Source organism: Cuculus canorus, chromosome 2 (genome assembly GCF_017976375.1).
Source record: "Cuculus canorus isolate bCucCan1 chromosome 2, bCucCan1.pri, whole genome shotgun sequence".
NCBI lineage: Eukaryota > Metazoa > Chordata > Aves > Cuculiformes > Cuculidae > Cuculus > Cuculus canorus.
Window position 1 is genome coordinate 29,592,876 of NC_071402.1, and position 18,135 is coordinate 29,611,010.

Genomic DNA, 18,135 nt, shown 5'->3' on the forward strand with positions numbered 1-18,135 from the left:
TTCCATGATATATGCATATGGGAAGTGCGTCTGATACAAATGAGATTCTTTTATAACTGAGCACAGGACTAGACTCAATTCCAAGCTGATCAGAAATAAGTGAAAAGGACACCTATGCATCATACATCCAGTTATGTATCCTCTAGTGCAGTGCTAACTATGCTGACTACATTTTCCTTGGTTTCTGAAAAAAACATGTCTTATAATACTTCAGTGCTCTGGAAGGCCCTTTGACCATTTGCTTTCTGTCTATGCAGTAAAGAAAACAAGATTTCTTTTCTGTAAGGAAATAAAAAGTCACAAAACAAAGGAATTCCTAAAATATCAGTGGAAAGACCATTTGATTATGGTCTTTCCACTGATATGGAAGAATATTTGAATATCACCACTCTCAACTACCTCACTACAAATCCATAAAGAAATGTTGAAATCAAGGGATCAGAAATAATTATTTATCTTAAACACATCTGGATTTTTCCATTGTGTTCATTCTCATATAGGAAAGAGGATTTTTATGCCAGATAATGCACCTGAGTGTAGAATGTGGCAAAACAACCTAGTGATATCGGTATTGTTGTTCACCTATACAGTTTTGGAGACATGGTAGAGCTATTGATTTCTTGTCACACAGAAATGACATGAGTACAAATCACCTAGCTGAAAACTTTCTACATTTCCTTTCTAATTTGCAAAGAACTATTGTTTGACACTTACCAAAAGACATTCTTCCCCATAGGGAACCTCCATATGGGTTATTTTTGGCTGGTCTAGTGTCTCAGCGAAATTGCATGGCTGACCCCCTGGCCTCTGCAACTTGCCTTAGGCATAACATTCCTTGGAGGGAGCTTAGACACATTTTCCTATCTGCAAGGGGCCAGAAACTAGGTAGAGTTTGATGGAGTAACATTTTTATCTTCACACATTTAGTAAATCACATGTTTTAATTTCTGTTAAACATTTTAGTAGCGTAACTGATGTTAACTTAATGGCCCACAGTATTACTGTCACATTAAAAAACATTACTGCAGAATATATTTGGGGAGTTTGGTATGTATTTGATGTAATTGTCTCATCTTCTCCCTTATTCTTCCTAGATGTTACAGGACCTCTTCTAGACATACTGTTATATCACTGTATTAAGTTCCAGTGTAACAGTTGCACAGATTCACATTCTGACAACTTGTTTGTAGCGGATGGACAAGTTTCATTTGCTTATTGCTACTGCCTGTTAAAAACATAATACTAACATTTATTTGTAAGATACCATATTTGATGACTGTAATACTAGATTTGAGAATATTTGTTATCTTGTTTGGGAAGAACATTTACAAATGTTTCTTTAGTCTTATCAACCCTGACAAATGTGATTCTATGTATTCTATGCATTCAAACTGTCATTTAGAAGCAATCACAGATAGTATATCCATTTCTTCTCTTCCATTCAAATTAATTTCATAACATTTTAGATATTAAGAAAATGACTGTACAAAAGAGGGCTTGGGGAGTGTTAGCTTCCATTATTGCCATTTCCTGCAGCATGTGGCCCTACATCCTGTGGTCGCAGCCCCTGTCAGATTGGGACTTCGATTGCGCTGGTATGCATCAGGGCTAGTAAACATTTATAGAAAGTTTTATTTCAAGTGTTTTATCACTGTGGGAAATGCACATTAGAAGTTAACAATACAGACACATTTTAGACTAAATTTGGATTTTGAATTAAGCTACCGTAACAATTCAGTGCTGAGAATTGCCTCTAGCATCACTTCCCAAGCAGCAAAACTCCATGAAGGTATTAAAGCTCTCTCTCTCTTTCCCTCTCCTTTACCTTCTCACAAAAATTTTGACTTCTGTATTTTGCAAAACTACATTACCACTTCTCACCCTTATATGACTTATATAACTAGAATGTTATTTTTTGATGAATACTCTATACAGCAAGACAGTTTTATAACCTATAAAGTATCAGCCAGATTATGAAATACACCTAAATATTGGTGTCTAGACAAGGTCTGTTTGAAACCAAATAGTATTTGCTTTCAGATATAAAATGTAATCATGATTAATATGATGTTATAAATAAAAATTTTAGTTTTGCAAGGAAACAAAGCCCTGTTTTATACTTCTCATTTTCCTCTGTCTGTACTGAAGAAATGTGAACCCTTTGGTATGATGCTGCAATATAAGCCACACTAACAACATCCAGTTTTGCTTCATTGACTTGACTATCTCAGAAGATGTAGCTTCCATTTCTATCCCCGATAGCCTAGTACACCAAAAAATATCAGAGAAATATGCAGTGTGAATTACATTTCTTGAGATATGCTTCAGTTTTCCTCCTTTATGTATCAGTCCTAATTTCTGTAAGGGTGTTTGCTATTTTCAAGTAGTCAAAAATAGTTCACAGGAAAACTGCAGCCTGAAAGTTGGTAATTTCTCATTTTGACTATTTGTTAGTTTGTGGTGTGCCTGAAACCTACTTGTAGTTTCTGTCCCTTGATTTAGACGGCAAGAGAACAAAAAAGGCCTTACCTATTAGGTACTTTCTGGTAATTAATTGATTTTGGTAAAATTCCTAATCTGCTGGGACTTGTAAGTGCTATCTGGGTGGTTATGAAAATGTTTCAGAAAAGCAGCCACAGGATGATAGCTGATTTAACCTCCCATCCTTACTACTGAGAGGAAGGGCTACAGGACCCAAGCATGAGAGAGTTCAGAAAGGTTGGTTTTGTACAAAGCATTAGAGACAATGAAAAAATCCCAAATAGTAACTCTATACTTGTTGTAAATGAGTTTCTCAGAATCATAGAATGGTTTGGGTTGGAAGATCACCTAGTTCCAGCCCCCCTGCCATGGGCAGGGACACCTCCCTCTAAATCAGGCTGCTCAAGGCCCCATCCCACCTGGTCTTGAACACCTCCAGGGGTGGGGCAGCCACAGCTTCCCTGGGCAACCTGTGCCAGTGCCTCACCACTCTCATAGTGAAGAAATTCTTCCTAATGTCTAGTCTAAATCTTCCTCCTCCAATTCATAGCCATTCCCCCTTGTCCTATCACTATATGCCCTTGTAAAATGTGCCTCCTCAGCTTTCTTGTACGACTCTTTCTGGTACTTGAAAGGCTCTATAAGATGTCCTCAGAACCTTCTCTTCTCCAGGCTGAACTGCAGATAACTGCGGATTACTTTTGAACTGCAGTTCATAATTGGAATAAAGGCAAAAATCCTCAAACTAAACCAAAACCTAAATGACAAAAATCAAGACACTCCTTGAAATAAACAAGAGTTGAGGCAAGTAGTCATTGAATATGACCCTAAACACAGTTCTACCTCTTTGGAAATTAAGGTGTGCAAAGGCTTCATGTTAATGCAGTTGAAAAGTGGTCTGTAAATGAGCTCAGATCTCAGATTAAGCTAAATTTGTAGAACCTATGATGGGATTCATTTTATCAGTTGAAAGCTTACCTAGTATCAGGACTTATCCCAGTTTGTTTTATTTTGGATGAAGGGTATACTACAGCTTGCTTTGCACAGCTGAGTGATCCAATAAGGCAAGACTTGAGTTGTAGTTTCCTAGTATCATAGACAATATACCGACAGAGCAACACTAAAGACAATGTCTCCTAGCCTGAAGCTTAATATCTTTTAAAAAAACTTAAACAAACATGAGAGAGAAATATGAGCTCCTACTTGCCCTGTGCCAACAACGTGTTTCTCTGATGTACCTCTTTCTGCACTGTCTCCTCTCTTAGCAAACTTCACACCAAGGGACAGGATGCTCTCCTGATTTCATAGAGGAGAGTCACAGGCTGAAAGTGTCACTGTACATGCCATGCAACTAACAGCTTTGTGGCTCCCCTGCCTATTTACGAAGCTGGAAGGCATTTTTTTTAAGATATCTGATCCAGCCTCCTGTCCAACAGGTCACTATAGGCAGGGCTTGACCAGGTCAGCCTTGGCTTTACCTAGACTTGGAAACCTCAGCAGATGGAGATTCAACAATCTCTCTGGAGGACATCTTCTATTTCTTTCATGACCTCAACTTTGGTGTCGCAGCTCTCTGTGGGATACAACACTTCAGTGAAATTATCAGAGTTTAAAATGGTATAGGACCAGTAAAAAATTCCCTTTTACTTCACATCACTACTCATGGTAGTAACCTTCATTCTTAGGGCTTTGCATTCCACTTAAATACAAAACTTAGAAAAGGGAAGAGAAAGGATAGTCCCATTTAAACTCAGAAAGGATACTCATACACTGTGCTGAGAACACATGAATAGAAGATAAACCATGCCTCTTTTTATAAATTTCATAATTTTACATTGCAAGGAAAAAATATGTATTAAATAAACTTTTAGGTAAAACAATCTTCTTCTGCCACCTTGGTGCTCTTCATCCTTACTTAACCAAGCCAATTGGCCAGTATGGTTAGCACTCTTTTATGTGTGCTTTCTTCTTTGATGTATTCCCTTTGCTTTAAAAAAAAACAGAAAGATAAGAAATAAAACCCCTAAACTAAATTAGGATCTACAGCAGTACTCAAGATGTTTGGGGTTTTTTTTGTAATGAGAATGTCAAAATTTAAAGCACCCAGTCATTTAGAAAGCCCATGTATATAAAGGCTGCTATGGAGAAAGAACTCCTGAAACCAGGCCAGTTGCTGACCACTATTGTAATCATAGGTCATCCTTCTCCAAAGAAGAAATTGTTTTACCAAGGAGCTGCAAACTATATTACTGCACAGGGGTGCAAGGTAGACTTCTATGTGAGATCTAGCATAACAGTACTGACTGCCTTTCTATGGTTTGGTCTTCTAAGCATACATTTCTCTTTGCTGTCCCATCTTCCTCTTCTAGCACAAATGCAAGTAGCATGTTAGGAAGATTTCACTTGATGGTGGAACAGATTAGGCTGATTTCTAAGGTGGAATCAGAAGGATCAGCTATCAGATCCTCTCTAAATGTTTTTATAAGCCCTGGTGAGCTAAGAACTTAGTGTTAAGAAGAGTTTAAATTGTTACTATCACAAAAAAAAGTAGTAAGAGCAACATAGACAGAAGAGTAATGGGCAAATATTTATTGACTGGTTTGGACAGCATTATAGGAAATTTCAAAATTATTATGTCTTTCAATATATTTAACAAGAGGGAGGTATTGAATTATAACGTCTTGGTAATAATCTAGAAAGCACTGAAAATAAAGAAAGAATTTCATATGACAATAGTCATATAAAGGATGAAAAACTGTTTTGATTTACAGAAGTGTCATGGGTAGGGAGCTAGCTCTCATTTCTGAAAGTGCCTCTTAGCCTGCACTTGCTACACAAGCTGTGTGTATTCACAGAAGCCCATAGAGATGGTGGGCCAAGATGCTATGTTGATTCCTCAGAAACAGGAGATAGTAGTTCTGTGCTAACACAGACCTCCCCAAACACTGTTTTGTAGAACTCCTGGATCAGTCACTACTATTTGGACAAAACTCAGTGAGTTTGAAGGAAATAGTGCTGTTCCACAGTGACATTGCATCCCCAGCAAATATTGTTTTTCCTTCCTCCCTCCATTTTCCATTGTGAGAAAATACGTCCCCTTTTGCTTTATTGTGTAGTCTTTTTCCCTGGACTTTACTTTCTATTCATATATTCCTGCATCCCTGTTTACTTCCTTGAATTCTACCCCTTGCTTTCCCCAATGTTTCAGTTTCCTGACTTACTTTCAGAAACATTCTCATGCTCTCCCCTGGACAGCATCCAGTGTTGTACATTGGTGAGACTAAAGATATTCAGTACTGAATAATTGTTCATCATTAACCCAGAACATAAATGGCTTGCATATGGATTGTTTTCCTAGAATAACTAATGAAAGACTAGTCTTGGATGACAGAAAGAAAAGAGACTAAATAAAAGGGAAAGGCAGAAGAGGGAAAAAAGTGGTCTCATGCTCTGTTGCCTTTCTCAATTATGAAGCACATTGTTATAGATGTTATTAAGGGGAAAGAGGGGAAAAAAGGATTTATTAAGGTGCATATTTGTTGAGTTTGTTGTTAATAAAAGTTAATGGAATTAGGAAAATACTTTTTTTTTCCCCCAAATGTATGTCTGTTTTCTATGCAATATATATTCTTCTGTGTGTGTGAAAATGGAAGTGATGCAGAATGAAAATGATCAGGAAAATAGAGGAACCATAAAATAATTATTTAGATTGAAGATGAGTAAAAAAATACATAATCTTAGATCTTTAACATTGAGTAATGATACAAAAACACTGACAAATGCAGTAAAAGCAATCAACCAACATTATTATTACTGTGGCTTTGTAATCTCTTCTTCAGAGATATCGTCAAGCAAAAAAAATTATAAATTTATAAAACAGTGTTATTCATTGACTATTTCAGAGTCCTAGAATAATGAAAAGAAGGAAATTATAGAAAACCTTGTGGGTTTTAGCAAATTGTTGGAGGAGAACTGTGTCAGTAATAATGCTCAAAATCAAACCATGTAGATTCTCAGTGTCTTCCATGTAAACATCCCCAGCTTTCAATATGTGCTGTTGTCCCTCAAATCCCTCCTGTCTCTCTGGGCATTACCCTGGCAACCTCACCAAGGATAGAGCCCTTGTAGTCCCTTGACTTCTACTTTTGGCCTCCAAGCTAAACCTTACACATAAACAAAGGGTTAGCTGTTTTAGGAGGTATTTTCTGCAACTTCAGAAAGCTTGCTGTTGCCTGTCTAAGTCACAGAGTCTGAGTAGTTTTAAGCATAAAGAATTGCTGTCTGTAAACAGTGAGTTTAAATAACTATCAAGTGTATCAAGTGTATTCAATCCTCCCGTACTTTTAATGAAAACACAGCACCTGAACACCTGGCCTGAATGTGAATGAGAATTACAAGGTTATGTTCAGGTTTGTAGTTTTATTGGTTTAGCAGGGCACAATGCACTCAGTAATTCCTCTTCTTTTTATGTTATTCCTCTGCTGAAGGAAAATAATTTTCTTAGTTGTTTGTCTTCAAAAACTGGATGAGAACTGTAGGGATAGTGCCTGCTCCTTCCACTGGATGGGGGACATGTGTTATGGTATTTGTTGTACAGAAGAGGACATGTGGCTACATTCTTATTTGTGCCTTACAACTTATTGTCTGGGGAAAAAATTCCACGTCCCCTAACCCGTCAACCCTACACAACCACACAAAAACTGACTGTGATTTGAAAGAATCTGCTTATTTTGGAAGTGGACTGAATACTATCCTAATAGAACCCACAGGGACTAGGCTTTTTTTTAACTACCTTACTTCTTCAAAATGAGATCCTTCAAACTAGTGTTTGAGAGCAAAATATTCATATGTGAAAGAAAACACTAGTGAGCAAGAGGAAGAAATGCGAGTAACAAATTCCAGTTTTTAGTTGTTTCACAGAACAATTCTGCCAAAAGAAAATTAAATAATTTTACTTTTTGTATTTTGGAAGCGCTTGCTCAAGTTGAGCCCACCAAAATTCTTCCATCTCTTCTAGAAGTGTGTGCCTGTGACTGGAGAGGTACTGTCATTAAGCTGTGATTTGGAAAACCATGACATTTTTAGCATTTTCTCTTGTCAGTGAGGAAAGCAGCAGTTCTTACAGATCTCTAATCTTTGTACGGAGAATGTAAATAAATTCAGCAATTAGTGTCAATTTTACTTGTCTCTTCCTTCTGTCATGACAGACAACTATTCATCATGTAGTAAATACATACCATACATTCATTTCACTGATGTCTCTCTTTCTGGGCTTCCCACTTAAATTTATACTGTTTATTGCAAACAAACAATCTTGAAAAAAAGTGAAAAAGTCAGCAGTTTTTATTGTACTTTTTTAGCATCCACAAAACAGAAAGAGAAATAGATTGAATCTCAGCTGACAACCAGATGGATAAACCCCATGCACTCTCACTGAAGAGCTATTGCCTACTTATCCAGAAGTAATCTCATTCTTTTCAGCTGGAAGTAGGTGAGTCTAGGTTCTCATTAGACTCAGAAAAAAGCTGTTTATTACTCCCATATTCAACAATACGGGACATATTATTAAATAACACCTAACAGAGAAGACAAACAATTATAACAGTTTGAGAAATGTATTAGTTGTTGTGATGGACCGTCTACCACTGCATGTGTTAAAGACTGGATGTTCATATGAAAGTTGCATACAATTACAGTTAGGTACAAACAAGAATTAATTAAATGAATATCTCTGTGAGACAGTTACAACATAATTATTGTTTCTCTTGGCCATATAATTCTGTTATATATCTTAAAAGATGCTGCAGTGGCTGTGTCTTACAAAATGAGTTTTGAATTTAGAGCTCAGACTGGTGACCAATTACAAATTTGCATGCAGTATTATCTTGAGATTATCAGACTAAACTTTTCTATGCAGATAGTTACCATGAATCAGCTGCTATGATATCGTGCATCATTATTATGGAGAACAACATGCCGAATATGGTGAGAAAATATGATAATTAAATAGATAATTAAAAGTTGGCATTTATATTTATATTTATTTTTAATATTATATATACTTTGCCAGAAAGTGGGATGAACTTAATATAAGCTGTCTCTTAGATTGTCCTTTTTGCAGTACCCGTTTTTTTGCATCTCTTGACTTGCCTAGTCTTTCTAGGTCTGAATGCTTCAATCTTCTACAAGAAGTTGATTTGATGCATTGTCAGTAGTCTTCACTTTGGTGGAGTTTTACCAGAACTATTGCCACTGAAGGCAAAGCCTTTCCAGCATTATGACTTTTGCATGATGTCTTTTTTGTTCTAAACCTACATGAACATGAACACTACATAACAAGAAAAGGAAAGGAATGTCCAGACAACTCTTTGTCTTGCTCCGGTTGAATATGGACAAAAAATCACAGAATTGTGGAAATGACACCTGTGGGAAAAAGATTCTCTACCCCTACAGCCTAACATTCAATGTTCAGCACAGTTGAGAGGTGCTTCAGCCTTCCCTAAGGCTTATTTTCTCCTCTAAGAGACGAAGTAAGACAACACATATCTCCAATTCAACATTGTATTCTAGCCCAAAATCGTATGATTAAATTCAGATGCTCTTGTCTGAATAGATCACTTCAGTGGCAAATTATACCCCTATCTTGCTTAGAGATTAAAGGAGCATGGATTTTTCTTCTTTGCTATGTGCTTTGTGTAGAAAGAAGGATAAATAGAATTTCCTTAACCAATGAAGTACTAAAGCTGTTTTCTCCTTGCAGTCAAGACACAAACTACAATGACAAGAACTGGGGTCTGCTTCTGTCTGTAGCTAGCTGCTTTCTGAGACAGGGAAAACAAGTTACCATTTTAAGAACCAGTTTTCCTCTGCAAGTCCTCTCATGAAAAGGCTGCAGCCCTGCACATATATGCACAACTCAACAAACTGTCAGTCTCCAGTTCTTAGGCTGCTACTCTTGATATTACTTTCCCCTACCAAAAAAAATTAACGATGGAGTAGCACCAAGAAGTCGTTAGCATAGGCATGGCAAAATGAAAAAAGCATAATTAACCCCTCAGTTAGTAAAATGAAAATGTGGTAATGAATCTCTGTCACTGAAAGGAGATGAACGTGAGGCTGGTGTGCCATCTGTAGACAACCTGAAGAGATTTAGATTGATCTTTCGACCAACTCTGGCTGCAAGAGGCATTAAGGGCACCTGCTTGTCAGTCTAAGTGAGGCTGAGACAACATTTATTCTGCAAACATTCATTGTATTTTAAAAGCCTTGTGGTTGCAGCTGTTAGTCTTGGCATAAGAGCTCATGCTCTGAACAAATGAACCTCCTCAGTTACTGTGGGACTAGGAGAAGCATCTCTCTGACAGTATCAAGGAGGTGGATGTTGACTTGGGGCCCTCCTCAGAGCATGGTGCTTCAAACTTTGTCTGAAGGCCTCCTTTGGGGTGGAGGAAATGCAGTAATAAAAGGCAAGAGTAGCAGATAGGAAGTGCCTAATTTTTGTATTTTCTATCCTTATCGCTACAAACTTGCAAAAAATAATTCAAGTCCTTTACAGGCAAACTTCTAAGAAGTTCTTGGAAGAGGCTAAGTCTGTTTGCTCAGATTAGACTTCCCGAGAGGAATCCAGTTTAGCGACAGTCACATACAGTGGCTGTGTGGAGGCAATGTGGATTTACACAGCAGCGTCCAATCCTCTTGTCTGGGAAAAAAAACCCCTATAAATATCAACTTTTGTTGCCTTAAACATTGTCTTGGTGCAAGGCTGTGTATGCTTGGGGCTTTTTGCAGTTCAGTAGCTGCATAGGAGAGAACGGGAGGTGTGGGAGGAGCTGCTGCCCGCTCCGTGCCTGAGGTGAGGCTTCTAGTGTACAATGAGCTGTCCTGGGCTCCTATGGCAGAGGGATTTGCACACTTTGAAGAGGCAAAAGCACCACTGACTGCACATGCACTCCCAAAGGGATCATGCAGGGGTTATTCTGGCAAGGGTTTGCTGAACTGCCAGTGACCCAGCTTCAATTCAAGAACTTTCCTGAAGGAACTTCTGCACATGCCCCAGCTTGAGAATTTGTTATGCACAGAAATTGTGCATGTGCAGTGAGGCTACTCTTCATATGCCAACGGGGGACAGAGATGCTCTATAAATAATCTGTGCTAAAAAGTAGGTGCATGAGCACTCTGCCCTTTGGACCACCTTTCCTCAGGGACCTGCTGTTGGAGTTCAATGAGATGGTGATTATTTTTAAGTTATATTTCTCTTTTTCTGCTACATCTCTTCTTTCACTCTTTCTGCCTTATTCTCTCATTATTCTCCTTCTTATTCTCCTCTCCTTTTATTTTTCACTTTCAGGTGAATTTGGTTCCATCCAAATCCTCATTGTAAACTGTTACTTTGGCTGTGTTCAAAGTACAGATTGGAATCCAGGTTGTTGCTTTGGCTGAGTTCAAAGTAAAGAGTTGTAACTTTGAGTTCAGAGTAAATATTGGAATTTTGAGTATATAATTAATATTTTAAGTATATAAATAATCATAATGTTGAAACAGGATGTTTATGCTCAACATAGTCTCATAAAATATACTATATAGTAAATTAATAGATAGATATGCATGGAAATATATATTCCTACTTACCCAACAGACAGGAAAGGTTCCTTTGATTCAAGTCTGTCAAGTAAATAATAGAAGTTTTAAATACATATACATAGTTATTGTATTTCAGCACATTTACATAAGAAATTTAAAAAAGCACTCTCGGTATCAAATTTAATTGATGACCAATACACAGTTTGGTAGCAATAGAATGGCCTGATCCATTATGCTTCGCTCAAAAATAAATCCCATTTACCTAAGTGAACTTTGGTTTAGAAATCAAATATTTACAAATCAGCACATTCAGACCCTTTAAATTTCACAGATTCAGATGGCTGATGGTGGTATTCATATGGAAAGGCTAGAATGAACAAGTAATACTTTGTCTTCTTGCTTTTTTATGTTAAACATTTTTTTTCTTGACAGCCATGATTTAGGGAAAACTGGATTTTTTGAAAAGCCTTCCCAACATTAAACATAAAATCTAGTATCAGTGTAAGAGCTTTTGTGGCTTGAGGGCTTCTGCAGTCATTTTGTTTGCTTTCCAACATCCTCTAGTCATATGACATGGTCACTTTGTCATCTTGAGAACTTCTGGCACATCTCCCACAAAGAGCCTTGCAATGGAGCTGGATGCCACTGGTTTGGTAGAACCAGAATCATGCCCAGCTCTAAAACCATTTGCCAAAAGTGTTGTTCTCCAACACTTTGCTGTTGTTGCTGTCTCTATGAGGAGCTACACCACTTGTACACTGACAGGAGCCTCTTCTACTAGTGGTTTCCACCCAAACAGGATAGATTTTAAAATCCTCATCTATGTTATTGTACTGCTTTTCCACTCCAGTATCTGTAGTAGGCTGCCCTCAATTTTGTAGTGTGTCCTGTCTGAAATGATTTTACTAATATCAGCTGCTTGTTAGGACAATTAGTATGTGACTTTAGGATCCTTTATAGACATATTTAAAGCAAATTTACAACTCAATTATTTTGAGAGGTTACTTGACATAGAAATGATGCAAGAGTTGTGCTAACACTGAGAGTACTGTATTAGGAAGAACAGCAACTAACCCCCCAATCAGTACCTAATTTCTTATTGTAGTCTTCAAGAAAAGTGTTTCTAAGAAAGAAAGCAAAGTATGCCATATCTGGAACTGAATATGTCAATTGTGATCATGGAATTGTAGAATAGTTAGGGTTGGAAGGGACCTTAAAGATCATCTGGTTCCAACCCCCCTGCCATGGGCAGGGACACCCCACTAGATCAGGCTGCCCAAGGCCCCATCCAACCTGGCCTTGAACACCTCCAGGGATGGGGCAGCCACGACTTCACTGGGCAAACTGTACCAGTCCCTCACCACTCTCATAGTGAAGAAATTCTTCCTAATGTCCAGTGTAAATCTGCCCCTCTCCAGTTTATACTCATTCCCACTGGTCCTATCCCCACAAGCCTTTATGATCAGCCACTCCCCAGCTTTCCTGTAAACCTCTTTCAGGTACTGGAAGGTCACTATAAGATCTCCTCGGAGCCTTCTCTTCTCCAAGCTGAACAAGCTCAACTGTCTCAGCCTGTCCTCTTAGGGAAGGTGCTCCAGACCTCCAATCATCTTTGTAGCCCTCCTCTGGACCCGTTCCAACAGCTCCATATCCTTCTCACATTGAGGATTCCAAAACTGGACACAGTATTCCAGATGAAATCTCACAAGAGAGGAATAGAGAGGCAGAATCACCTCCCTCGCCCTGCTGGCCACGTTTCTTTTGATGCATCCCAGGATACAGTTGGCCTTCTGGGCTGCAAGCACATATTTCTGGCTCATGTGGAACTTCTCATGGACCAGCACCCCCAAGTCCTTCTCTGCAGGGCTGCTCTCAAGCGCGTCAGCCCCCATCATGTACTGAAAATGGAGATAGCCCCAACCCAGTTGCAGGACCTTACACTTGGCCTTGTGGAGCCTCATGAGGTTTTCAGAGGCCCGCTTCTCCAGTCTGTCCAGGTCCCTCCTTACATCTGAAACCAATTCAGTCCCTCAACAAAATATCTAAAATAGAACTGTAAACAGGACTAATTGTAAACATAAGTACTGTACATAGCTTCTCAATGTTTTAAAAATGAACCTTTTCTGTACATCTTCTTTATAGAAAAAATAAATACATTTGCAGTTATTAATAATTTAGCAAAGTTTTTTTTCCGAAAACTCACAAACCAGTAGACCAGTTTAGTTATTGTCATTTAACCAGAAAAGTATTTACAAAAGGTGAACTTGTCACTGTGTTTTTAAAAGGATTATATGATTTTTTTCTTTAACTGAATAATATTGCATGTGATCTTTTTGTAAAGCATTTACTACTTCTTTTCCTGAATCACTAGTGAAAGTAACTTAGGAGACTGTCTTCATTTACAATGTCATCTTCTGATGTACTTTAAACCTAATTCCCCGGGGTTAGATTTCCAGCAGTGCTAGGGACAACTTACATAAGGCTTGAGGACAGGCCAAAATATATCCAATACATAGTAACTTCTCTGTTGTCCTCAAGGCTATACCTGACCTTTTAAATTCTTCCTGGGGTTGCCATCCACATGGAAATAAAAGAAGAGAAGAGGGATCACGGATGGACTTATGCGTACCTGGAAGCTCAGTGGGACATTTCTCTACTGCAGTTCCAGTGCTGTCACAAACACTCTGCCTCTCAGATTGCCGTCCCACACACCAAAACTCTCATAGAACCAAGAACATTCTTATCTTGGCATCCTTGGTGCTTAGGAGGTAACACCAGAGAGCAACAAAGTGATGGGACCCTCCATAAGCAGGTCGCATCCTTCTGCTGCAGTCTCTGTGCAGCAACCATTCCAGAATCACAGACCTGCTTTTCCTGTTCTAGTTCACATCATTACAGGCAAATGTCTGCACTATCTTCACAGCTTCTTTCTGGTTTATGACCAAAAGCCCAAATAGTGTGTTATTCTTTTTCCTGTTTTCTCCCTTTAATGAAAAAATCAGGTCGAAGTGTTTCCCTGGGTTTTGCTTGAGAGATTAACTACAAGCAAAATGTGCAAAGAGTGAAAGCCTCAGAACATATTTACATACTTCATAATACAGAAATTTTGTAATGAAGAGAGGCCAGGCACTATGTTGATGGAGGACATTGTGGTGGATTTTACTTGCAAATAAAAAGTGTGTGATAGAACGCCCTGTGGACAAAATACTGCAATTAAAAAGTCTGTTTGAAATCCATTCTCAAGATGGAATTCAATTTGATTTAAATAGTGCTGCCCTAGGTTTGACCCCTCTCTAGTATATTTGACTAAATGGTTTTAGATAATTTGCTGCATTACTTTAAATTAGTTGAAGTGTTCCTCATAGTAAAGGAATACAATTATCTGTTGGCCTTTTATTTAAATTTGTGATTCAGTTTGCGGCAAATTAATATAAAAGTTTTACGACTGCAACACCATATAAAATAGCATCCTATATCATCTTTACTGGTGACAGTTATCAATATATACGATAGATTTTTTTACCTTTCTTTTCTAGCCTGTGATACACCGAATTCTTCAGCATTTTGAGGAAGTCTTGCAAAACTAAACATGATATCTCAAAAAGAGGAGTCCTGATAAGCTGTCATATACCTTCAGGAAAAATATGAAAACAGAAATTTTCTTTCTTGCAAAATGTATTGAGCATGCAAGAATGACTAGGTTGGACCGTAAAGAATAGGAATAATATTTTAATTATGTAGGAATGACAATGAAGCCGGAGTGGTCAGGGTTATTCTTTCTTTCCTGAAATGGTTTTCGCATCAGAAAATTTCAGTTTGTAAAGGCAATATATCAGTTTGAAGAGGAGGGAGGTGCTTTAATGAGTAACATGACTGTGACATGGCAGACTAAGGCTGTATTTCCCTTAGATTCTGAGCTAAGATTTTTAGAAATGTCTGAATTCCTTATCTACATCTAATGGATAGGTTTTTGCAGGAGGAAAAATGATTTTTACCCTAAAAAGTAAAAGGACCCTAGAAGTTTCCCATTAAGTATTTTACCCCTTAGAACCTGTCTTGGAGAGACATTTTACAAGATCTGATTAACATAATTGTGTATTTCATGATTTTCTTTGCTACTAAGTTTGCTTATATTAAAGTCAATTATCTAAATACCATCTTTGACGTAGACTAAACATGTAGATGGACAAATTTTTCATGGTTTGCAAACAAACACACAGGGAAATGTGACTAGATTAAGGGCATGTAAATTCCTCTTTGCCTTATAAACAAATGATTTAAGGACAGGAAGATCCCAAAGTAAACTCCACTTTCCTTGTATAATTGTCCTATTAAGGTTACAGGCAAGATAGCTTTTTATATCTGAGGCCTGACCCAAGATACATAAATCAATATCATTTCTTGTTAAAGAATCCTCATGTCTCTTTCCCAAAACCTATTTACAGGACAAAGTGGATAGCACTTCTAATAATATCAGTGCCATAAACAACCAAATGGATTTTAGCAAAACATTCTGTCTTGTAATTCATTATGAATCAATATATTTTCCTCATGGTGATTATATAATTTAATATTTAAGGAGTTAGTAAGAAAAACATAGAACTTAAGGCATTTCTTAGGATTCTTATTCTGAATTTTAAATATAATAGAACTGTCCTTAATCTGCGAAAGTGATGGTCAGGAAACAAATGGCTTTTAGGTGAGTCACCATTTTGTGTTACAATCTTCAAATCAGAATTCTCAAGGAGGATAACCTTGGTGCATTGCTGACATCACACATTTTCTGTTTGACTGTTAAACAGACGAATAGTTCTACTTTTTAAAGGGTATGTATTATAACATTTGGTAACTTCCAATATTTGTATACAAATGCAGGCGGGCCTAATAAAAGCATGTCTTAATTTAGAAAAGAAACATTATTTCATGTAACTTCCACTATCTATTGAGACTGAAATGGTCATTGCTAGTGTACACTAGGTAATTCCTTCCTCTTTCCATCCTTTTTCCCTCCTTCCCTCCTTGTCATTTATAGTGGTTTCTGTGATTTTAATTTCAATCCAAGATGATTTTTCCAGATATCAGTAACTGTTGTCAGATCACAGGAGCTCGTTTATTCTTCTGGAACTTCCATAAATATTACCATAAAATTTCGCAAGATTTTTTTTAAGAGGTACTGTCATATTCTGGAATAAATAAATGTAAGACCAGCTGTATAGAAGAACTTTGTCGAAAGTGTTTCAGAAGCAGAGGGTGTGGAGGAATAATTTACAACTTTATGTAATTACAAGTGTTTGTAATAAATTTAGTAAGTTCCACTTCCAAGTGGTGGTTGACATTGCAATTGATGACTCTGGTTAGAACAACAAACTGTATCATCTTCATGACTACTGTGTACTATCATATACCATAATATGAAATTATGAGAGTGGCTTGGGAAGTTCTTTTCTACAGGGCTAAATGTTTCTCTTATATATTGAAACATAAAATTCTAGTACAAAATAAAACACATCCCTCAAAGCATAGATGAAAACTAGAACACTTCAAACTCAAAATGCTGTTTCACAGTGCAAACTTACTCCTCTAACATGATAATTGACTTAATGGATAGAAGAAGGGACAGATAATAGGTAAGATGTAGCCTAGTTTTTAAAAGGTTTAAAAACCTTTTGGTGTTGCCTTATGTGAGAGTTTCATATTCAAGCAAGGAAAATATGATCTAATTATCTTAAGGTAAACATACATTAAGCCAATAAAACCCAGCTTGCAGAAATTTGATTAAAGTTTACAGCCAGAATATTTAAGTTTACTAAAACTAAACTTTACTAATTTGTGAGGAATTTTTTCAATAAGTAATCTACTTGATTAGTAAGCACTCTAGGGATAAACATAGGTTTACTTAAATAAACTTAGCCTGTTGGCTACCAGATTCTCTATAAGCACACCTATATATAATCCTTAATATATAGAATCCATATAATATTTAGTGCCTTATGAGAGCATTGAAACACATTATGCATGCTGACTGACAAAAACCCCACATTTTTTTACATCTTATGATTTCTGGTGCGGTTAGATATTTGATATTGAGAATAAGTTACATCATTTCTTGAAGCATCAGGTTTTCAGCAGCACCATGAGGAAAAACTGGCACTCAGAAGGAGTTAACTTTCCAATGTATCTGTAGGTGATATGGATGATATACAACTAATTTCTGGTTATACAGATAATTGAAATTATGCTTGGTCCTTATGAGACCAGTTGGAGCATTTTCTCTCTTTCAGTGCTTGTGTTTACCCTAGGTTTCAGTTTGCCATCAAATGTAGGCATTTGGTTATATAATTTGTAAACATCAAATTCTTGGCATAAGTAAAAGTTTCAGGGGTCCCTAGGATTTCTTTCCACATGAATTAATAGACAGATAATATTTAGCCATTAGTTAGCAAAGTGTGACTGAATAGTCTGTCCAGCATTATTATATCTCTAAAATCTGTCAGTTGAAAAACTGAATAAAAGGTAACTTTCAATACACACAGGAAGGGCTTTAAAAGTACTGCCTTTTTTCTGTGCTGATTTTCTCAACAGGAAGAGGCTAGGATGAGACATAAATCAGCATATATAAAAGCTAGGTTCGATATACCAGTAAAAAAGTACTTTGTCATGTTGGATACTGCACATACTACTGTTAGATGAAAGACTTTGGGGGTTTTGGTAGGAAAGGAAGGCATGGGGAAGAACAATAAAGGAAGTAGCTACCAATGATCCTCATTAATGGGAGGTCTAAATTTTAGCCAGCAAGAAGAGAGGAAAATACAAAAGCTCTAAGTTATTAAAGGTTGTATAATAATACCAAAGATCTAGAACTAAAAAATAGTATCATATCTGTCTAAGAGAGTTTCAGTAGCTGGTTATAATTTGTATCTGACTTTACTATATTTCCCTCTATGTATCCATATACCACAAAGACAACATGAATAGTGACATGGATTCTCATGGCTGACATATATATTGGTGTGTTTGAGAAAAACTAGGTTACGACTTGGAGAGAAACTAATTCAAACTCTACTTATAGACATC

General features: G+C 37.2%; 1 protein-coding gene across 6 annotated transcripts in view; it reads right to left on the minus strand.

The window, feature by feature from the left end:
- RALYL (RALY RNA binding protein like) overlaps nucleotides 1-18,135 on the minus strand; it is a 390,766-nt gene that overhangs the window by 46,809 nt on the left and 325,822 nt on the right. For all 6 annotated transcript variants that reach the window (XM_054059538.1, XM_054059541.1, XM_054059535.1 and 3 more), the window contains one exon: nucleotides 11,110-11,142. In XM_054059538.1, the coding sequence (XP_053915513.1) occupies nucleotides 11,110-11,142 (33 nt within the window). The remainder of the gene's footprint in view (nucleotides 1-11,109; nucleotides 11,143-18,135) is intronic.